The following is a 19,880-nucleotide window of genomic DNA, read 5'->3' on the forward strand; positions in this document are numbered from 1 at the left end:
TCTAAGCTCAGTCTTGAATATAATAAATTTATGACCGTATTCTTATTTCCGAAAAAAATGATCAAATAATCCCCACTTCCCCAGGCCCCACTAACCTCTGCAAACCTCTCTCAGTCAAACTTTTCTTCTGTCTTTTTTCTATTATCTTCAATTTAAATTCAGTGATGGTGCTGACTTTTTATTTGATATCTTTTTTAATGTTTCAGGGGACACAGAAAAAGCTTAGACATCTTACAAGCCCTCTGCATGTGTCTGCTTGGTGGAGCTCTCATCGTCTGACGTAGACACGTATTATCACCGACAGCGTGTCTAAGCCATTCCTTTCTGCAGGCTGAAGGCTGGAGAAATTCTAATGTAGTGAGAGCCACCCGCTAAAGGTGACATGCTGTTTAAATCAAATAGACTTTACATTTCTTGGACTTGGAGACGCTACATGTTGAGTGTTCTTTTATGGTAGACTGTTGTGTTACACTTTTAAAGCGATGGGAGAGGGAGATAATGACATATAACTAAAGAAAGCAGCAGCTCACTTTGTTTTGACACATTTTAAGCTGGTGAATAGAATAGAAGCCGAGTGAGATCACATAATAAGTATCACAAGTCAAGGATGACTGTGATAAAAACGAGTGAGTCAACACTACACATATATTGCCTGAAATCCTGAATGTCCACCAGGTACAGCTATGTCATGCTCTAGCTCAACAAACACCAAGAAAACCCTGAAAAACCCCATGGTGTCAGCAATATGGGGACAACTCAGGGCAGATGTGTCAAATATTCCCCACTGCCTGTAACTCAGTGCGTTGTCATTGCGTAATTGGTAGTAAGCAAAATAGTAGACCAGTAGTACCACAAGTAGATGTAGCGAAGGCAAATGCAAGAGAGGCAAAATAGTCTTTACTGGCATGATGGATCAGGGCTAGTGCAACCAGAAATGCCAGGTAACAGTTCTCTTTATGATTAGCAATTTTTCATCTCAATAGTACAGAGAGTATAATGTCTCAGTGTGGTGAAGTATATTTTACATATGATAATTCACCACATACTGATACTCTGACAGTATGTAATATAACTTAATTTGCATGTGAGCCACTCACCACTATAGACTCTTCATGTGACATATCACATCCAGTGACATGCAATTTGAATGAAATGTTTCTGGTGTCTGAATGATAGCTTAGTTGTTTTTTTTGTTTTTTTTTTAAAGATGAAAGGCATAGCCTTCACAGGGTGGCTGTATACAGTGATAATGATGACGATGGAAAGAGCTGTGGACATAAAAACATGTCTGTCTCTATGCTAGACATGACAACAAACAAAGAAAACAACATCAAAAAAGCTATTATTCTGCAAAGAAAATGCCAGAATCATGCGCCTCAGGTGACATGCAATTAAAATCAAGTGTGCTTGACAGTTGGACTTTGTGGCATCTTTTTCTTTATCACAAACAAAAGCTATGAACAGAAAGTCAAACCAACAAAAATTACCTGCTATTACTCTTTAGAGAAAGTTGCAAGCGTGAACCACCACGGGTAACATGCTATTAAAGTCAGAGAAAGCCACACTGTAACAATGAGACTTGCCACAGCGCAACAGTTGCACAGCAATAGCCCTGGAATTATAGCCTATACCAAGGTCTGCATCCGTTCAGTTACATTAACCCTGGATTGTTTACAATGCTGCAAAGTCAAAATCAATAGAGCCTGCCAAGAAGGGAACAGCCTAATGTTCCATTAGAACTCTCTGCTATTCAATTACAGCACCAGAGTTGGAGAAGTTTCAGCTAGCTCAGGTCTCCAGAGGAGAAGCACAGAGAAAGTATGAGCCAGAGAGAGGGAATAATAAATCTAAAACTGACAAACAGCAAAAATGAAGTTATGGCATCCTCCTACCTTTACCCACCCCCCACATTTTCCAGTCTTCCTTGAAGCTGCAGTGCACGATATGGATGAGGAGTTCTTCAATCTTTGTTCCTTTGAACTTTTTCATTATGTTTCATACATTTTTTTTTTTTTCAATCTTACAGATCTCTTTGACCGTTTTAATTATCCTTTTAATGGGCTCCACCTACTAAGACATGCCTTCTTTTATACCTTGCCTCACTCATGTTACATGCATATATCTATCCTATCAAGACTGTGTGCACCAGGGAATTTTTTTCCTCCCCAGGAAGTGAAACCCTTACCCAGGCAGTCTATTGCACACAACTAGGCCTCTCTCCAGAGAGCAGGCAGCACTACAGGGGAGAGAGAGAAAGAGAACAAACACGACACAGAGAGAAGGCAGTACATAGAAAGAAATGTCATAGACATAGGGTGGAGGAAGAAAAGGCCTAATAAAAGGGAAACGATCGGCATAAAAAGAAAAGTCAAATCAAAAAGAGGGACAGAAGTTTTCTTTGTGCCTCCTGTGGCGGTGATAGGTCCTCATGGGGTCCCTGTGGGGACAATTATAGGACCTAGTGGCAAGAGTCGGTGTTTGTGTGTGTATGTGAATGTGTGCGCTCATGCGTGTCACTAAAGACAGGCCTTTGTGGGAATAGAGAGGAGAGGGTGAGATACAGAGTGAACGTTGCATCCACAGCATGCCTTTAAAATACACCTACACACCGTGAAATAATTCTGCTGCTCTAATGATAATCCCTCTAGGTTACAATGGAATCATCTTCCAAGTAAATGTATACTTTTAAATGCAGTACATATACTATGTATATTCCGCATATATACAGACTGTAAGACAAGGAGAGAGAAGAAAAACAGTACTCAAAACATGCTGAAATTCAAGTACAGCGTCCAAACAGAGCTATATCATACCATACCTGTCCACCAGGTGGCAGTGAATTACCCTCCTCTTTTTTCAAGTGACAAACTGTCAGCAGCCACCTGTCTGAACAGGTTATTTGCTGATTCTCATCAAATATAAAGCAGATTGTCCTCCTAAGACAAGTGACAGCATCAGACTTTCCAGCCGACAGTCAATGTTGTTGTTTTTTTCCAGAGCATGACCATGATCATTTCCTGACCAAGGTCCCCTAACCATGGCGAAATACTTATCTAAACATAGATGAAACATGATTTTTCCATAAAACAATCTCGGAAGGTAAAGGCAAATGCTATTATCTTATTAACCCGGGTTACATTCTGTCATGTCATTTGGAGGATTTGTTGTGCCCAAATGTTCAAGTCATTTCTGCTTAACTGCTACTGTATATGCGTGAAATGTGTTCTCACTGGCAGTTGCTCATCCAGCCTACCAAATCTGTTTGTTCACCTAATTCAAACCTGCCTGTTGATCAACGAGCCTGTAAGATCAATCAGTGAAGTGCCTTTAGCCCAGCCTGTTAATTTTGCATCCACACATTTTTGTTGATCTCTGCCACATTTGCTACAATTGATCTGTCCACAATGTGTACCTTGAATGTGACTCATCTGTCCTACGCCATGTGGCTCTACATTTATTGTCCGACCGCATCTAGTGTGCTGTGTCTGATATCTTCCAAGTCCTGGCTTGTGATGTTGCTCCCAGGGCTGGCAAAGATTTTGGCTGCTTTACAGCTTTATACAGTACCCACACAGTCTTTGCTCCAGGTCATGTGTCTCTCAAAGCTTCCCTGGTGCCTCCAAATGCCCGCTGAGTACTTTTCTGTGCTTCTCCGGTGCCTTACAGTTCCTGGCTGTTGCCTTGCAGTGCTTCCTTGCCAGATGATCTGTTGCCTTGCTGCCAAGTGCTCAAGCGACTCCTTCCTACTACCTATTATGTCTTTGCTTGATGGGTGCCTGAGACAACTCTCTCTCCCCATCCTGTTCAGTGCCTTACCCAAGCACTGGGATTTAGTGACGACTGTGCAAGTTATGCTCTGGTTGTTAAATAAACTCTGTATTATAGATTTGATCTTTTATGCACTGTTTGTTATTATGACCTGTAAACACACACACGATTGCACACACCCACACACACAAATGTAGGAGTTATCAGCAAAAAAAAAAAAAAAAAACTCTGAACACATAATCAGAACTTACTTAAAAACAAATCAAAGCATGTTTGCAGCAAAGGTTTGCCGTGCCAAAATTACCAACAATGTCGATTTATTTGACCTCACACTCAAAGTACACAGTAATATCAATTTACCTTTCAAGGTAGGTATAGGTATAGCAAAACAAAACAAAACAAAACAAGACCGTAATTAACCCATTTGACCCTTCCAGCAGATATGGAAATTAAGGCCATCATGTAAAAAATGTGATACACAATCACAACTCTGGCACATTAATGGCACATATTGGGGTGTTAACCTGTCTTAGTTTCTCTGTCTCTCAGCCCTTTTCATTTTCCTTTATTTTTCTCTCCTTTTATTGTATTCACACATTCTCTGCTAACTGTTTAGGTCTGTTTGCCTCTCTCTGACCCCTTTATTTCCTTCCAACCTCCTTTTTTTGTTGTTTTTCCCCCTTTACCTCTTCTCCACAGTTATCTTTCTCTCACCCTGTCTTTTTCCCTCCCTCCCACCCAGCCAATCTAATTTCTCAGTGTGTCGTTGCTGTTGTTGTTGTTGCTGTTGTTAGTGTGTGGTTTATATGCAGCGTTCTGTATTTAGCTCTCTCTGGGAGTCACAATGTTCCATTTACCTCTCCCACAATGCGCTGCTGGGGGATGGCCCCGATTATGCTAAATGTGCATGTGTGTATATGTGATGTTTTTGAATAAGGCATAATACATCTGCGTGGGAGGGGTGTCATCTTCATCCTCTCCTACAGCTCTTTATATCCTAAAATTTATTTCCTCAAAATTTAAATTAAAGAGAGCTTAAACCTTAGTTATTAAAGTGCACTTACACTTTTTTGATAGGGACACCAAACTGGTCACATAGTAAAGAGTAAACCTACCTAACGTACCACACTTCCCTTTCAGAATAGAGTTTACCACATTTTTGGAAATCATAGCACATGGGAGCACCATAGCACAAGTCATACTAAGTAGCATGAAAGTGGCATAAGTTCCAATGTGAAAAAGAGTAATCCTGTTTTCTGTTACTGCAATTATTCAGTGAAAACAGAGAATAGCTGAAACTGATTGGCAGACGGATGTTAACATCCTAAACTGGGATGCTTCGAAAACGTTTGGTTATCCTTTCTAAATAAGATAAAACATAAGCAATTACCAAGATGGTTGAAGATGGTTTAAAAAATATATTTTTTTTTACTTTTTCTTGATTATAAAATCTTATAAAACCTAAAATGTCTGACTGGGCCATAGCAGTATCTTCATCCCCAAAAGGGAGGTCCAACAGAAGAAGTTTGGTAACCACTTCAACACAACACGCTTTAAGTTGAAGCTTACTAGTCTTGTTTACCTCTTCATCAATGAAAGTATGAATGTCTGAAAACCAAATTTAACCTCAGTCTCCTCTTTACTGCATCAAGCATGAAAACATTGCATCCATCTTTTCTATTCTCTCCATCCATCATCTCTACTCTCCCATCCCTTCCTTCCTAGGTTTCTCTTCCTCTTCCCATTTTCTGTCAGTATGTCTCTTTCCCACCTCTCTATCACTGTCCATGTTATAGTACTCTTACCTCCTGCAGTTGTCCAGGCACAAGGGATCCTCTTTTGTTTGCTGAGTGTGTTTGTCTCCCTCTTTTTCTCAACATTGTCTTGGCTAATGACATGGTGTCATTTCAGCGAGTTGTTCGTGTGTATCCCTGTTACTATTTTCTGGTGTAGCTGTAAGCCTATAGAGTGCTGCAGAAATGAGTAAACCCCGGAAATTAGTTAGCATTTTAGCACTACCGGTTCCCCCATCTATGGTTTTTTTTAAATGGGTTTTTGGTTAGATGACTGACATGTGGTTAAGACGCTTAAGTCATTTTCACATTTTAAAATATACCACCGCAGGCCATAACACTTCACCAAAAGCTCTAGGAACTAACAAAACACATTGTTTCTTTTCATGAATCTGTTTCTTTCTGTGTCTTCTGATGTAAATATCTAATATCCGGTGAGTTAATTATTAACACTTGTGGTGTTGTGGTACTCAACAATTTAGCTCATGCTTGTCACCTTAAAGTAATTAATAACAGTAACACTTGATTGCCAATTTCAAGTTCATGTCAAGCATAAGTAACATGTAAAACATGACCTATTGTGATGTGCATTTGATTAAATGCAACAGAGTCCATGATAAATCCAAGGTGCTACATAGTCTTTTTCCCATTCATCCATCGTTTTCCACATATTGTTATTTTGAAATCATCACAAAGGCAGAAGCAGAAAGTAAGGTTTATTGCCAGGTAGGTTATCAATTTCAAGATATTTGGCTTGGTGTTTGGAGCAGTATCCAATTAAAGTATTTTTAGGAAATAACAATAAAAAGGTAAAATACTGCAACAGTCAAAAATATAAATATGCATAGATGCATATACTGCAATGATATAAAATAAAACTATGAAAAAGATTCTACGAAAAAATACTATATATACAAAAGTGTTTTAGAATGACAAAACTCCTGCTGAGCTGGATGTACAAAAGATCACAGTATAGACAATATGTGTTTTGTGCAGTGATAATACTTCAAGGTGTTACTGTAATGTGGTCGTAGATGATGAGGCCAGACGCACAAGAAAAAGCAGGTGTTGGTCCACCACTGGGGATGACTGGACTGGAATTGGTCCTGAGACAGACAAACATGTGATAGGCATGTATTTGGATCATACAAGTTCTCTATATTCAAACCTGTTAGGTCTGTTGTGTGTGTATAATAAATAGTAAGGGTAGATATGAATATGCTAACATAAATACAGTATGAATATTGACATTAATATGCTGAGATAGACACAATTTGAACACAAGTAACAGTGTGAATATCATGAAATGTATGAGGTATGATAAGAATTCAATGTACACACTATATATATATACTATATACACCAATAAACAATAGAGAGTGGTAAAAATACATATATACTGTAGGGGTATAACTGTGGTATAAATATTCATTATTATGAATCAGCAGTATGAACATGTATACACTGTGGGTCTGATATAATCTATATAATATAGACAAGTAGTGCAGAGTGGAGCAGGATGAAAATAGATGTTACTCACCAGTCTAAAAGAAAAGTTGTGAGCTAGGCATCAAACCGCATCTCTTTACTCGCCAAGTGCCGTCTCCAGCGATGGAGAGCCACACCAAGATTTACTCGTGTTTTTCTTCTTTTCTTTGCCGTTGAACGAGGTTTCTTGTCAGGAGCAATCCTTTGGGATACAGATGAAGATAGCTTTCTAGGAGCATCTCTGCATTTCTGTGATGCTAGTCGGGAGCTGGAGCATAACTTCAAGCTCTGGAGGAAGCTGTTCTTCTTTGTAGGCTGAGGGCAGACTAGACGCTACACTGACTCACACAGTATCTAGTGTCATAAAGTGGTATTACAACACGGGAAGGGTCGGGCCTAGTTTGTTAGCATACTGATGTCAGTAGATATCTCTGTAATACAACAGATGGAGGTCTGAGTCATGGCATGACAGTGTTAGTTCATTTTTTTAACATTATAAACTAAAACTCTGGCCAGATCTTTAAGTCGATATGTAGAAATGAATGAGCATAACATGCCAGGAAAGGGTGCTTCACTCAAGTAGCCACTCAGGACCATCAGATATCATATGGTGGTCCTACATAAGGGCTGAATGAAGCGACTTTGGCTCTGTGTTGTCTTTGTCCGTATGGGAGCTTGTTGGGTGGGCCATTGTATGAGGTCTACTGTATGTTATGGATGCTTGTGTGGTCATGTAATGGGCATCGTCTGGACATTTGCATGACAGCTAACTCATATTGGATTTTGCATATGTTTCATGTTGCTGTCTGAATTGTGATCTGAATACAATTAGTTGTGCAGCCAAGCAGATGACGTTTGGTGCATGGATATTTGTAGTTTAATGTATTGACCTTGCGGTATTCTCTTTGATTTACCTTTTTACAACCTTTATTTTTCTGCATAGTCACTATTTTTTCTTTCCCATTTCTTCTCTGTAGTTCTGTCTTTTGTCTCCACACTTCTCAACAGCATATCTCTTCACAAAACAAGCAGTAGACTGCTGTATCCTCAGGGAGTTTAGTGGATATTTCTGATTCAGCATGCCCCCCCCCCAACACCCCACCACAACCACACTTCACAGTAAAAGCGCGATGACTGTCAATATCAAAATGAGAGCATGCCTGCTGTTTAGAAAATGTGAGGGCAACCTGCTGTTTGCTTTCATGAAGCAAGATAAGCAGTGCCTCACATATACACTCAAATGCACACAAACCTGCACATACACAAGTATGCATTGGCTTCCTCACAGACACAAAACATTTATATCTGCTCAAAATAAAGTATAAAAAATAAAGCATGAATGGAAACATATCAACAGATACTTACAGGTGCATACAACCCACATACACAGACTTGCAAACACAATGGTTGACAATCACACACTGACATACACACATACACAAAGAGTGTGCATAAACGGATTACACTGTTATCACACAGTGTAAAGCTTTTACAGGACACAAAACTGCAATGTGTAAAAATACACATATATACACACTGCACATATACTGTGTTGTAGATTTAGTTGTAAATTGATAAAATTGCCTTTTTTTGCTCATTAATGTACGCTCAGACACACATAATGAGTAAAAGTGAAAACATGTCAAGAATCTATCTCAAAAAACTAAATGTAAAACTAAAAACCAATGCATAGAAATAAAGGGGGGCTGGGGATAATCAAAATATATACATACTATTTGGCCCTATGGGTCAAAAATGAACAGTGTGAGGTTGGCGGTTGGATATGCCTGGAACAGAAAATTGTTCATGAGAGTAAAAAACAAATGTCCCTTTTTTCTTTGTGGTATTGTACAAAAGTTAACACAAACATTAAAAATCAAATTATTAGTTTTTTCATGTTGATTATCAAAGATAATCCAAAAGAAATATGCAATTCATGTTCGTTATGGGAGAAGTGGTGTGGAGAGAGTGCAAAATATGTTATGTTTAATATCAAATGTGGATGCATCTTTATGCCCTAAAGTGTGTTTGTTGGGAGTTAAAATGGATGGAGTTAAATCTGCTGTAACACAACGCTTGATACAAGTGGCTTTCCTTTTCTTTCAGATCATCCTTATGATGTGGAAAGTAAGGAAGCCAAATTGTTTTCGTTTGACTTACTGGCTAGAGAACTTCATAGACCTGATAATGATGGAACGTGTGGTATCAGCCCTGCAGGGGCTTTATAGAGATAATGGCTTAGATCATGGACACTTATGAAAGGCTATATAAATAAAAGGTATTTCATTTAAGAGATGATTTGACTGTTGAAGAAAAAGCCAGTATAATGAATTGAAAAATTAATAGAAACATGAAAAAAGTTTATTACATTTATATCATTTTGTTTTTTGGCGTGCAAAAGTATTCAGCCCCCCTGAGTCAATACTTTGTAGAACCACCTTTCGCTGCAATTACAGCTGCAAGTCTTTTGGGGTATGTCTGTACAAGCTTTGCACATCTAGAGACTGAAATTTTTGCCCATTCTTCTTTGCAAAATAGCTCAAGCTCAGTCAGATTGGATGGAGAGCATCTGTTAACAGCAATTTTCAAGTCTTGCTAGAGATTCTCAATTGGATTTAGGTCTGGACTTTGACTGGGCCATTCTAACACATGAATATGCTTTGATCTAAACCATTCCATTGTAGCTCTGGCTGTATGTTTAGGGTCGTTGTCCTGCTGGAAGGTGAACCTCCGCCCCGGTCTCAAGTCTTTTGCAGACTCTAACAGGTTTTCTTCCAAGATTGCCCTGTATTTGGCTCCATCCATCTTCCCATCAACTCTGACCAGCTTCCCTGTCCCTGCTGAAGAAAAGCATCCCCACAACATGATGCTGCCACCACCATGTTTCACGGTGGGGATGGTGTGTTCAGGGTGATGTGCAGTGTTGGTTTGCCGCCACACATAGCGTTTTGCATTTAGGCCAAAAAATTCAATTTTGGTCTCATCTGACCAGAGCACCTTCCTCCACATGTTTGCTGTGTCCCCCACATGGCTTGTGGCAAACTGCAAACAGGACTTCTTATGGCTTTGTTTCAACAATGGTTTTCATCTTGCCACTCTTCCATAAAGGCCTGATTTGTGGAGTGCATGACTAATAGTTGGCCTGTGGACAGATTCTCCCACCTGAGCTGCGGATCTCTGCAGCTCCTCCAGAGTTACCATGGGCCTCTTGTCTGCTTCTCTGATCATTGCTCTCCTTGTCCGGCCTGTCAGTTTAGGTGGACGGCCATGTCTTGGTAGGTTTGCAGTTGTGCCATACTCTTTCCATTTTCGGATGATGGATTGAACAGTACTCTGTGAGATGTTCAAACCTTGGGATATTTTTTTATAACCTAACCCTGCTTTAAACTTCTCCACAACTTTATCCCCGACCTGTCTGGTTTGTTCCTCGGGCTTCATGATGCTGTTTGTTCCCTAATATTTTCTAACAAACCTCCGAGGCCATCACAGAACAGCTGTATTTATACTGAGATTACATTACACACAGGTGGACTCGATTTACTAATTATGTGACTTCTGAAGGCAATTGGTTGCACTGGATTTTATTTAGGGATATCAGAGTAAAGGGGGCTGAATTCCTTTGGACGCCACACTTTTCATTTTTTTATTTGTTAAAAAAAATTGAAAATCATGTAGAATTTTCCTTCCACTTCACAATTATGCGCCACTTTGTGTTGGTCTATCACATAAAATCCCAATAAAATACATTTAGGTTTGTGGTTGTAATGTGAAAAAATGTGGAAAAGTTCAAGGGGTATGAATACTTTTGCAAGCCACTGTATTATTTACTGCTATCTTGCAAACAATGCACTGGGATGAAATTGACTTTTGTTTAATCATGTTGCTGTGAGTGTGACTCTGTATTTATGTTCCCTGAGTAATAACTGTTTAGTGAGAGATGATTCCTACATGAACATACCATTAATGTCAGTGACACCGGAATGTGCAGACAAACTCATTTGATTAAAGTTAATTTTATAAAAATTATTTTTGTTTTACAATTAAACGATTCATTTGATTCAATATATTGAAAAGCACAGTTGCACATTGTGTTAGATATATTTGGGAGCTTGAATCCCAACATGTTTCACATTGTATTTTTCTTACAGTTGAACTGTTATGTATGTCTGACTAGTGAGGGCGATTACAGGAATTTGACTGGCATATCTTCAACGTGAAGAAAATGTACAAAATGTGCCAAAAACAAACCAGAATAGGGAAAAATAACAAAGCAGCAACAGCCGAGGTAGTGAAAACCTGATTTATGCAGCACTTGAAAAAGAGGAGGAGCTGCATCCACAGTATACAAGTACTCTTGATAGCTCTTTGCAAATCCTGCTGAAAACCTTTTTTGTGGCATCTCAGCCTTTTCCACTGCCCTCCATTGTCCAGTAAAGAAGTATAAAATGTAAGCAACATTTTTAGAGATCTGAGTTTGAAGCCATTTCTCACTTATCTATTCCACTCATAACCTTGTCTACACAATCGTTTGTGATACTGTTATCTCCTCTTAGATGCCTCTTTCTACTCTTCCTCTTATCACTCTTCTCTTCCATAATTACTTTTTTCTCCTCATCATCCTTCACTTATACTACAACACCTTTTGTCCCACTTCATTCCTTCTCATAACTGCTGATCATGTCTCTCCACCTCTTTTCCTCAATTCTTTCTTTTATTGTTTTGCTCCACTTATTTTTCTCTCTCTCATTGCGTTTTAATCTTAAACATCCTCCTGTTCTTTTATATCAGTATGTTCTCGCATGCTCTATATGTTGTATCTCAGTACATCATACATACAGTATATCTCCACATTCCTCCTGGTATTATTCCTCTCTTTTCTTTTCCTTGCCGCTACTTATTCTAGTTTTCTCTAGTCTGTATTTCTGACTACAGTCATAAACCACACACTAACCGAGCACTTTCTTGAGAACACCATACTAATACTGGGTAGGGCCTCCTTTGCTCACAAAAACAGCCTCAATTCTCTGTGGTACAGATTCCACAAGATGTTGGAAACATTCCTTTAAGATTCTGCTTCATGTTGACGTGATTGCATCACGTCATTTCTGCAGATCTGTCAGCTGCACATTCATGCTGCCAATCTCCTGTTCTACCACATCCCAGAGGTGTTCTGTTGGATTCAGTTCTGGTAACTAGGGAGGCCACTGAAGTTCACTGAACACTGTCATGATCATGAAACTAGTTGGAGAGGACTTCTGCTTTGTGACATGGTGCATTATGATGCTTGAAGTAGCCCCAGGGGCAGTAATAATACACTGATAGGCTTTGTCATTCAAACCATGATTGACTGGTATTTATGGACCCAAAGAAAGGAAGAAGAAAGAAAACATTCACTGCACCATTAAACCACCACCAGCCTGGATTGTTGACACAAGGAAGGATGGGTCCATGGATTCATGCTTTTGATGCCAAATTCTGACCCTACCATCTGCAGCCTCAGCAGAAATCCAAATTCATCAAACCAGGCTGCATTTTTTTCCATTCTTCAACTGTCCAGTTTTTCTGAGCCTGTGTCCACTGCAGCCTTGGATTTCTGTTTTGGGTGACAGGAGTGGAAGCTGACGCGACCTTCTTCTGTTTTACTTCACCTGCCTCAAGGTTCAATGTGTTTTTCATTCTGAGATGCTTTTTCTGCTCACCACTGTAAAGAGTGGTTATCCGAGTTACTGTAGACTTTCTGTCAGCTCCAACCTGTCTGTGGACATTCTCCTCTGACCTCTCTCATCAACAAGGTCTTTCTCTCCACAGAACTACTGCTCACTGGATGTTTTTTGTTTATAACAACATTCTAAATAGACTCTACAGACTGTGTGTGAAAATCCCAGGAGGTCGGCAGTTTCAGAAACACTCAACGCAGCCTGTCCTGCACCAACAACCTTGCCAAGGTCAAAGTTACAGAGATCACATTTTTCCCCCATTCTGATGTTTGATGTGAACATTAACTGAAGCTCCTGACCTGTATCTGACTTGCTTTGGTGAGCGTATATGATATACAGTATATATAATTATATGATGAGTATATAATATACAGTATTCATGTTCTGACTTTGATTTTATACTGTAAGAGTAAAAAAATATATCTCTTTTGTTGAGAAAATTTCCAAACCCACTCAAATTGATGAAAAACTCACAACAGAAGCCTGTTATGCTGTGTGTAGAAATTTACACCGTGGGTATTATATCTTTCATAAATATCCTGTCTATCAATTGTCATCTTTCTAGCCTACTCCATCACACCATTAATCTCTTAATGTCCAATTGAAATCCCACTCCCTCCACACACACACACACACACACACACACAATATGTTTGTGACAGTGTGACACTATTAAAGTCAATCCCCCCCTGCTTACTATTAATACAAATGAACATACACACACATACACACAGTGTCACAGTGTCCAATATAGAGTGACATAGTGTCCATGTAGTCTCAGCTGACAGGATCGATGCTGATTCTGTGTGTGATAAATGAAGATATGGAAGAGGATGCTGGATATATGCTGGATACTATGCACCACTATAATATGTCACATACATAACAAATAGACCCAGACAGCTGGGAACAACATCTGATTTCTGCTCGTTTTAGGGGTTGGAACATACAGTAGTGCTGTACACACACACACACACACACACACACACACACACAAACACACACACACACACACAAACATACACACACACACACACTACAACACAGACTCACATATACACATAGGCATTTTTGCAAATGTATTCAAAATAAAAACTGAAATATCACATTGAGAGAAGTATTCAGACTCTTTGCTACATATGACATTTAGTTCAGGTGCCTACCATTTCTCTTGACCATCTTTGAGATGTTTCTTTACCTTGATTTGAGTTGACCTGTGGTAATTTCAGCTGATTTGTCATGATTTGGAAAGGAACACACCTGTCTACAGAAGGTCTCACAGCTAACAACACATATCAGAGCAAAAACCAAGCCATGAGGAGGAAGGAACTGCCTGCAGAGTTCAGAGACATGTTTGTGTTGAGACACAGATCAAAAAGGAAGGTCTGAATATGTTCTGAATGCACTGTATATACATCCTCAATGTATGACTTAACCAAGGACACATGCAATACAATATATAGTACAGTACAGTACAGTATATACTGACAGAATATGAAAGCAGCTGAACCTGAAAAGACTGAACTGACTGAAAGGACGACTACATTTACATCAAAGCTCATACGGATGAAACCACACAAAGAATAGTCGTACAAAGCATATGTTTGTCTTCTACAGTGCAGCATGATTTTTTGAGACACAGACATACAAAAACGCACATTCGCACACACACACACTCACAGATGTGTAGTCTTACCCTACGAGACTGGATCTCTTTGACGTATAAAGGCAGTAAGAATTCAGACACTCCCTCCAATCTGACACCTTCCTTTGTCACCCGCAGATTCCCCATACCATCCTAAAAAGACAAAGACACATACAGAGAGAAATCCAGTGGTTATTTGGAGAACAAATGAAATAATCAAAATATTTTCTGGATATACTGTTTCCTCATCGCCACCGAGTGAGAAACCATTCATTTACTTCATTCATTTACTCATTTACTTTCTGATGAGTTTTCTACTAGTCATATTTATAGAACATATAAAAATCTATTACCCAAAGGGATCCATTATATCATTCATAGTAATGCACACATATAAAGCAGAGAACAGTGGGAAGATACAATTGCCAAGTTATCAGTTATTCATATAAGTATGTAGTTATGACTTGTTTATGCAACTTCAGGTTCCAGATGGCCTCATTCAAAGACATTTGAGGGCTCATTTGAGTGTAGATTGATTGACTGCAAGAATGCTAATTTTAGCCATTTAAAATTAGATCTGCAGGAAAATAAAATGTGCAAAAAATGAAAGACTCAGAATACACTGTAAGCCCAATATATGTAAAAAGAAAACATTTTTGAGTGCTTGTGAGTATTACAACAAAATCCATGTATTTCCTTTTCCTGTAAAACAATGATAACTCATCTTGACCACACTTTGTTAGTCCCATTCACATCTTAAAATTATGAAAATACACATTTCATGGCATATGTCTAGTTTCATTTGCTTTATCTTCCAAACTTGCCTTGACTAAATATCACCCTGGATGTCAATATTAAAGACATTTACACTTTTTAAGGTCTTGGGTTTATACAAATTATAATGTGTTGAGAGCTTTTGAGGATCTCTAAATACCCAGTAGATACTTATTAACATTAGTCATTGATGAGCATTGTAATATTGATGTTAGATGGGAATATCATGTACTTACACAGGTCATCCACAGCCGGATCCTGTTTTACAGAGAACATTCTTAACAGCCTATTAGGAATATATTTTTAATGCAAGCATGTGATTATTAATACATTTATTCAAACTCAAGGTGCATCATATATACAGTAACTATTACATACCAAAAACATAGAAAGAAAAGGCCTATTGTCAAAGCCTCATGAGAGCTGTAGTTTTGAAATGCTAACAAAAGAGCTGTTTTATCTCTGTCAAAACGACAAGGTGCTGAAATTTTATGTAACTATTTAGCTTACAATTCAGACAGAAAGCCCCAGGAACATATTTTAGCTTGTCAGAGAGACAGAAAGACAAGAAACCCCTGCTGAGAAAACCCACTGAGTTATAGAAGCAATTGGAACAGGGGTTAGCTCGGGAAAGAGGGGAGGATTTTGGCTCTCTATGGGGAGCCGCTTCAAACAAAGGTCAGCACACTAAAATATTACCTTTGAATTAGATCATTTTTAGTACATGTGCATTCATGTTTTTAGACCTTTACTTTCATTTTGCAATGACTGAATTACTAAAAAAAAATAACCTTTCTTTCCTTATTAATCATCTTAGAAGTTACCAAAAAAGAATGATGCCTTATGCCATTTGTGTTGTAATGTAAAATGAAAATCAAATATAAAATAATTATCAGGTTGGTGCAATGCTGCATATACACATTTGTGTTCCACTACTATGGCAAGGACTAGTTTGAGTTTGAGTATCAGACTTTGAAATGTGTAAATTTAAATGTGAAGCACAAATTTGGGCTGTGTGCTTTACTGCACTATTTCTGATCAGCTGGCCGGCTTCCTGTGATAAAAATGGCTTTGTGCCGGTTTATGATCAGTTGCGCAGAATTTTACAGATTCTACTCGAGTGAATGCTTGAAAAATTGTTGGATCAGACTTACATGGTAAGATTGAATTCCTTTCGAACAGCCATGCAGGGTATTAGGATAGTAGGGGCTCTTACAGAGCAAAGAGGCAGCTACTGCACCATGTCAAATTGATGCTTAGGAGAGTGACAGTGCAGAGAGCATAGCAATGCAACAGCTGCTCTGACTGTGGGCTTGGACAGAGTTTGGTGAGGCTTCTGGGTATTGTAGTATATGTCGGGGAGAAAAAAAAAAAAAAAAACTTCCATAAAATAACATCATAAGTAACTAAGGCAGTTCTATGGCAAGAGAAAATCATGTGAGGAAACTGTACACAAAGTAAATATAAATGTCCACCAACAATCCTTTTGTTAGCATATTGTACCAGTGCTGTTTTTATTCCTCTTAACTTTCTATTATTGAGAAAATATTACTGAAAATAACAGGTGTGTTCCTGGTTGCCTCAGGTCAAACATTTTCAGAAAAAATAAAATGCAACTGTGAAATAGAGTTCTTTTTGGGGGTAAAAACTCAAACAAACGCTGTGGATTGAACCAATTCAGCCTTCAATTGGAATAACTCTCCCACAGCCTGTGTCGCTCGATGACAACAAATTAGTCTTGCTTCCCTGGTTCCCAGCTTTCTTTTCATGTTCACAAATATTGATGAAACTGTCCATGAAGATAGGAATTCTGTTCAGAGTGCTGCAGTGAATTATCATTAATTCTTAGGTGCAACAAACCAACAAAGCCTTTCAAATTGGAAATGTACTCAAGGCACGAGAGAGAGGAGACAGTGAGAGAGAAATTGGGAGGATGAGGCAAAGAGGAAGAGGAGGAAAAGAAATACAGATGGGGAAGTGAAAAAATCAAAGAGGAATAAAACAGGAAACTGGAGTAAAAAAACATTGCCTCGTGGTTTATGCCTCCAACAACCAGTATAGTTGTAGTTAATTGCTGCATGGATTCTTGAGTTATGGCCAAAAACATGTTTTGTGTTGTCACAGAGGCCTTGACATTTGACCACCAAATTCTAATCCATTCATCCTTGGTAACCATCAAGGGAACGTTTGTGCCACATTTGAAGAAATTGCCTGAAGTTGTTACTGAGATTTTGTGTTCATGAGAATGGGACAGACGGACAGATGGACAGACAAACCAAAAACATAATGCCTCTGGCCATGACTGTCACTGGCATGAAAAAGAACCAAAATCAGAAAGAGTCAAGCTCATCAACTGACATGCCTGTAGTGCTGGGCAGTGGTGGTGGTGAAGGGGAGCTGGGGGAACAGATTTATGTGTGGGGGTGGACCAGCAAGCTACACATCAAAAGGAAAAAAAATAAAATAAAATAAAAAAAAGATTATAAAAACTATTTTAATTAAAATGTTCTACTTTTTCACAGTTAAACGATATGAAAGACGAAGCAGTGAAGTGAGTGAGTTTCATATATTCACTCCTACAGTCCAATCAAATTCAGTGTTAAATGAGAAGAGTTTTGTTAAATACATATCATGCTTAAGGTAAGTAAAGGGTTCATCTCCAACATGAGAAAACAGGAACAGGATAAATACTGAGAAAACAATCGCTTTTGTATTAGACCTTATTATAGAAAAAAAGTGTTATGAGTATGTATGTAAATAAGTCATTTATGTTATGTTATTTCCAGGTTTCTATAGTAAAAATGGATTGCATGAAATATGAACGTTCATTCCTCACCTCATTTCATGTATGTGTGTTATTGTTGTTTGGTGTGACCTGTGTGGACTTGGATTGTGATTTTAATGCCTCATGAAGGTTTAAATTTCTGTGTTGGTTTCAGAGTAAACTTACTGGTGACAGTGTGAAGGGGTTTATCACCTTCTCCACAGATGATCAGCATTGATCCATTTTATTACAAATCTGTAATCAAGCAAGTGGGCAAGCGCGATTCCAATATGTGATTTTTTAACAAAACACCAATACTAACCACATACATTCATCAATATGTAACCCACAGACACACACATACTTACAAATTGGAGCATAGCGAAGTGATAAGTGTGTCAGATCGATACGTTAAACCAGCCAGAGGTTTCCAGTGTTGTTGTTAGATCTATAGTCATTACACTGAATATACAGTGGAGCATGGAGCTCATTCAATAAGCTATAATACAGCCTGAGGAGCTGTAGAATCACAAACTTAGTCACTGCTTGGAACACACACACCCACACCCACACCACACACACACACACACATACACCTAGCTACACTTGTATATATATCCATATAAAGAAACACATACTATAGTAGAACATGCACACACACGCAGAGGGAGAATGGCATACATACAGAATGAGCTCAGTCCGAACACATTCATACTCACTACTTACCCCTGGAATGCCTCTCTAATCCCCTCCTCTTTCCCTCTCCACTCTCTGTCTCTCAATTCCAAAAACATGAAGACCATAATGTTAATTTTAATCAGGTGGTTTTATTCTACCTCACCTCTCCACTGTCCAACACTGAAGCCTCATTCTGATTGATTGAACATGACAGCTCTCCCTCTTTCTCTGTATCTCACACACTCCTGTTTTTGTTTTTTTGTTGTTTTGTTTCATTTTCAATCCACTATGCATCATTGGCATGAATGGTACATGAACAATATTGCCTAAGCCTAGAATACAAAAGGGAATTCTTCAACAAAAAGAAGAAAATAAGTAAATCTCACCATTCATTCATTTATCTCATTGTTCAGCTCTCTCTCCCTCCCTGAATCTGTTTATCCTACTTCTGTTCATCTCTCTCTCCATCTCTTTCTCAATGTGAAATTAGTTTTGGAAAACAGATCAGAGGTTGTAATGTGCCTTATTGCAGGTATGTGCACACTCTGGAAATCATGTTGAAAGGGACGTTCATGGCAGTTATAATTGAGCAACAACTGGTAATAAACCTTTCGATTATTCAAATTAAAAGTTACAAAATGACCTCAAATTGATGTCTGAATGTTTGTTTCAGCCACATGGAATTTATCAGGGTAAGCAAGGACCTGAACAAGGGGCAGATGCTCTTATAATGTTGACTCATAAAAAAAAGATTCATACTTAAAATCTGTTGTATAGCTTCATAATCTTTATATTAACTTCATTTTCATTTGTGTTTTTTTAGTCTACATTCTAGTTAATTTTCGGTGAAAGCGGAGGCCTTTATATTGTTTTTACTTTTGTCTACTTTTGCTACAAATATAGATTTTTGAATCACAGGCTCCCCCCCTCTCCCTATCCAGGCTTTTCTCATTTAAATGTCAATAGATATTTTATATTGCTACATTCACTAGAGACTGTTTTACCTTCCATGCAACCTACTTCAGGCTAGTGGTCAGTCTGCATTTGTTCCACACTATACTATTTGCTCTTGTGACTATCTGTCTCACCTCATCCTATTGTCTTTTAGAGACTCGTGAAAAAAAAGAAAAAAAAAAACTTTTGAATTAATTTTAAAATATCTACATAAGTAATGTCAATCACCAAAATCATCCTGATTCAGAAGACATGATCAAAAATTTAAATGATTTGGTGCTCCCACCCTGCACAGTCAA

At 38.4% G+C, this 19,880-nt stretch overlaps 1 protein-coding gene across 1 annotated transcript in view; it reads right to left on the reverse strand.

The window, feature by feature from the left end:
- The window catches only part of LOC111229373 (zeta-sarcoglycan-like), a 145,101-nt gene that overhangs the window by 82,395 nt on the left and 42,826 nt on the right, over positions 1-19,880 (reverse strand). The window contains exon 2 of the mRNA XM_022755682.1: positions 14,463-14,564. Within this exon, the coding sequence (XP_022611403.1) occupies positions 14,463-14,564 (102 nt within the window). The remainder of the gene's footprint in view (positions 1-14,462; positions 14,565-19,880) is intronic.

The sequence above is a fragment of the Seriola dumerili genome, unplaced genomic scaffold (assembly GCF_002260705.1).
Source record: "Seriola dumerili isolate Sdu_G_001 unplaced genomic scaffold, Sdu_1.0 BDQW01000230.1, whole genome shotgun sequence".
Taxonomy (NCBI): domain Eukaryota; kingdom Metazoa; phylum Chordata; class Actinopteri; order Carangiformes; family Carangidae; genus Seriola; species Seriola dumerili.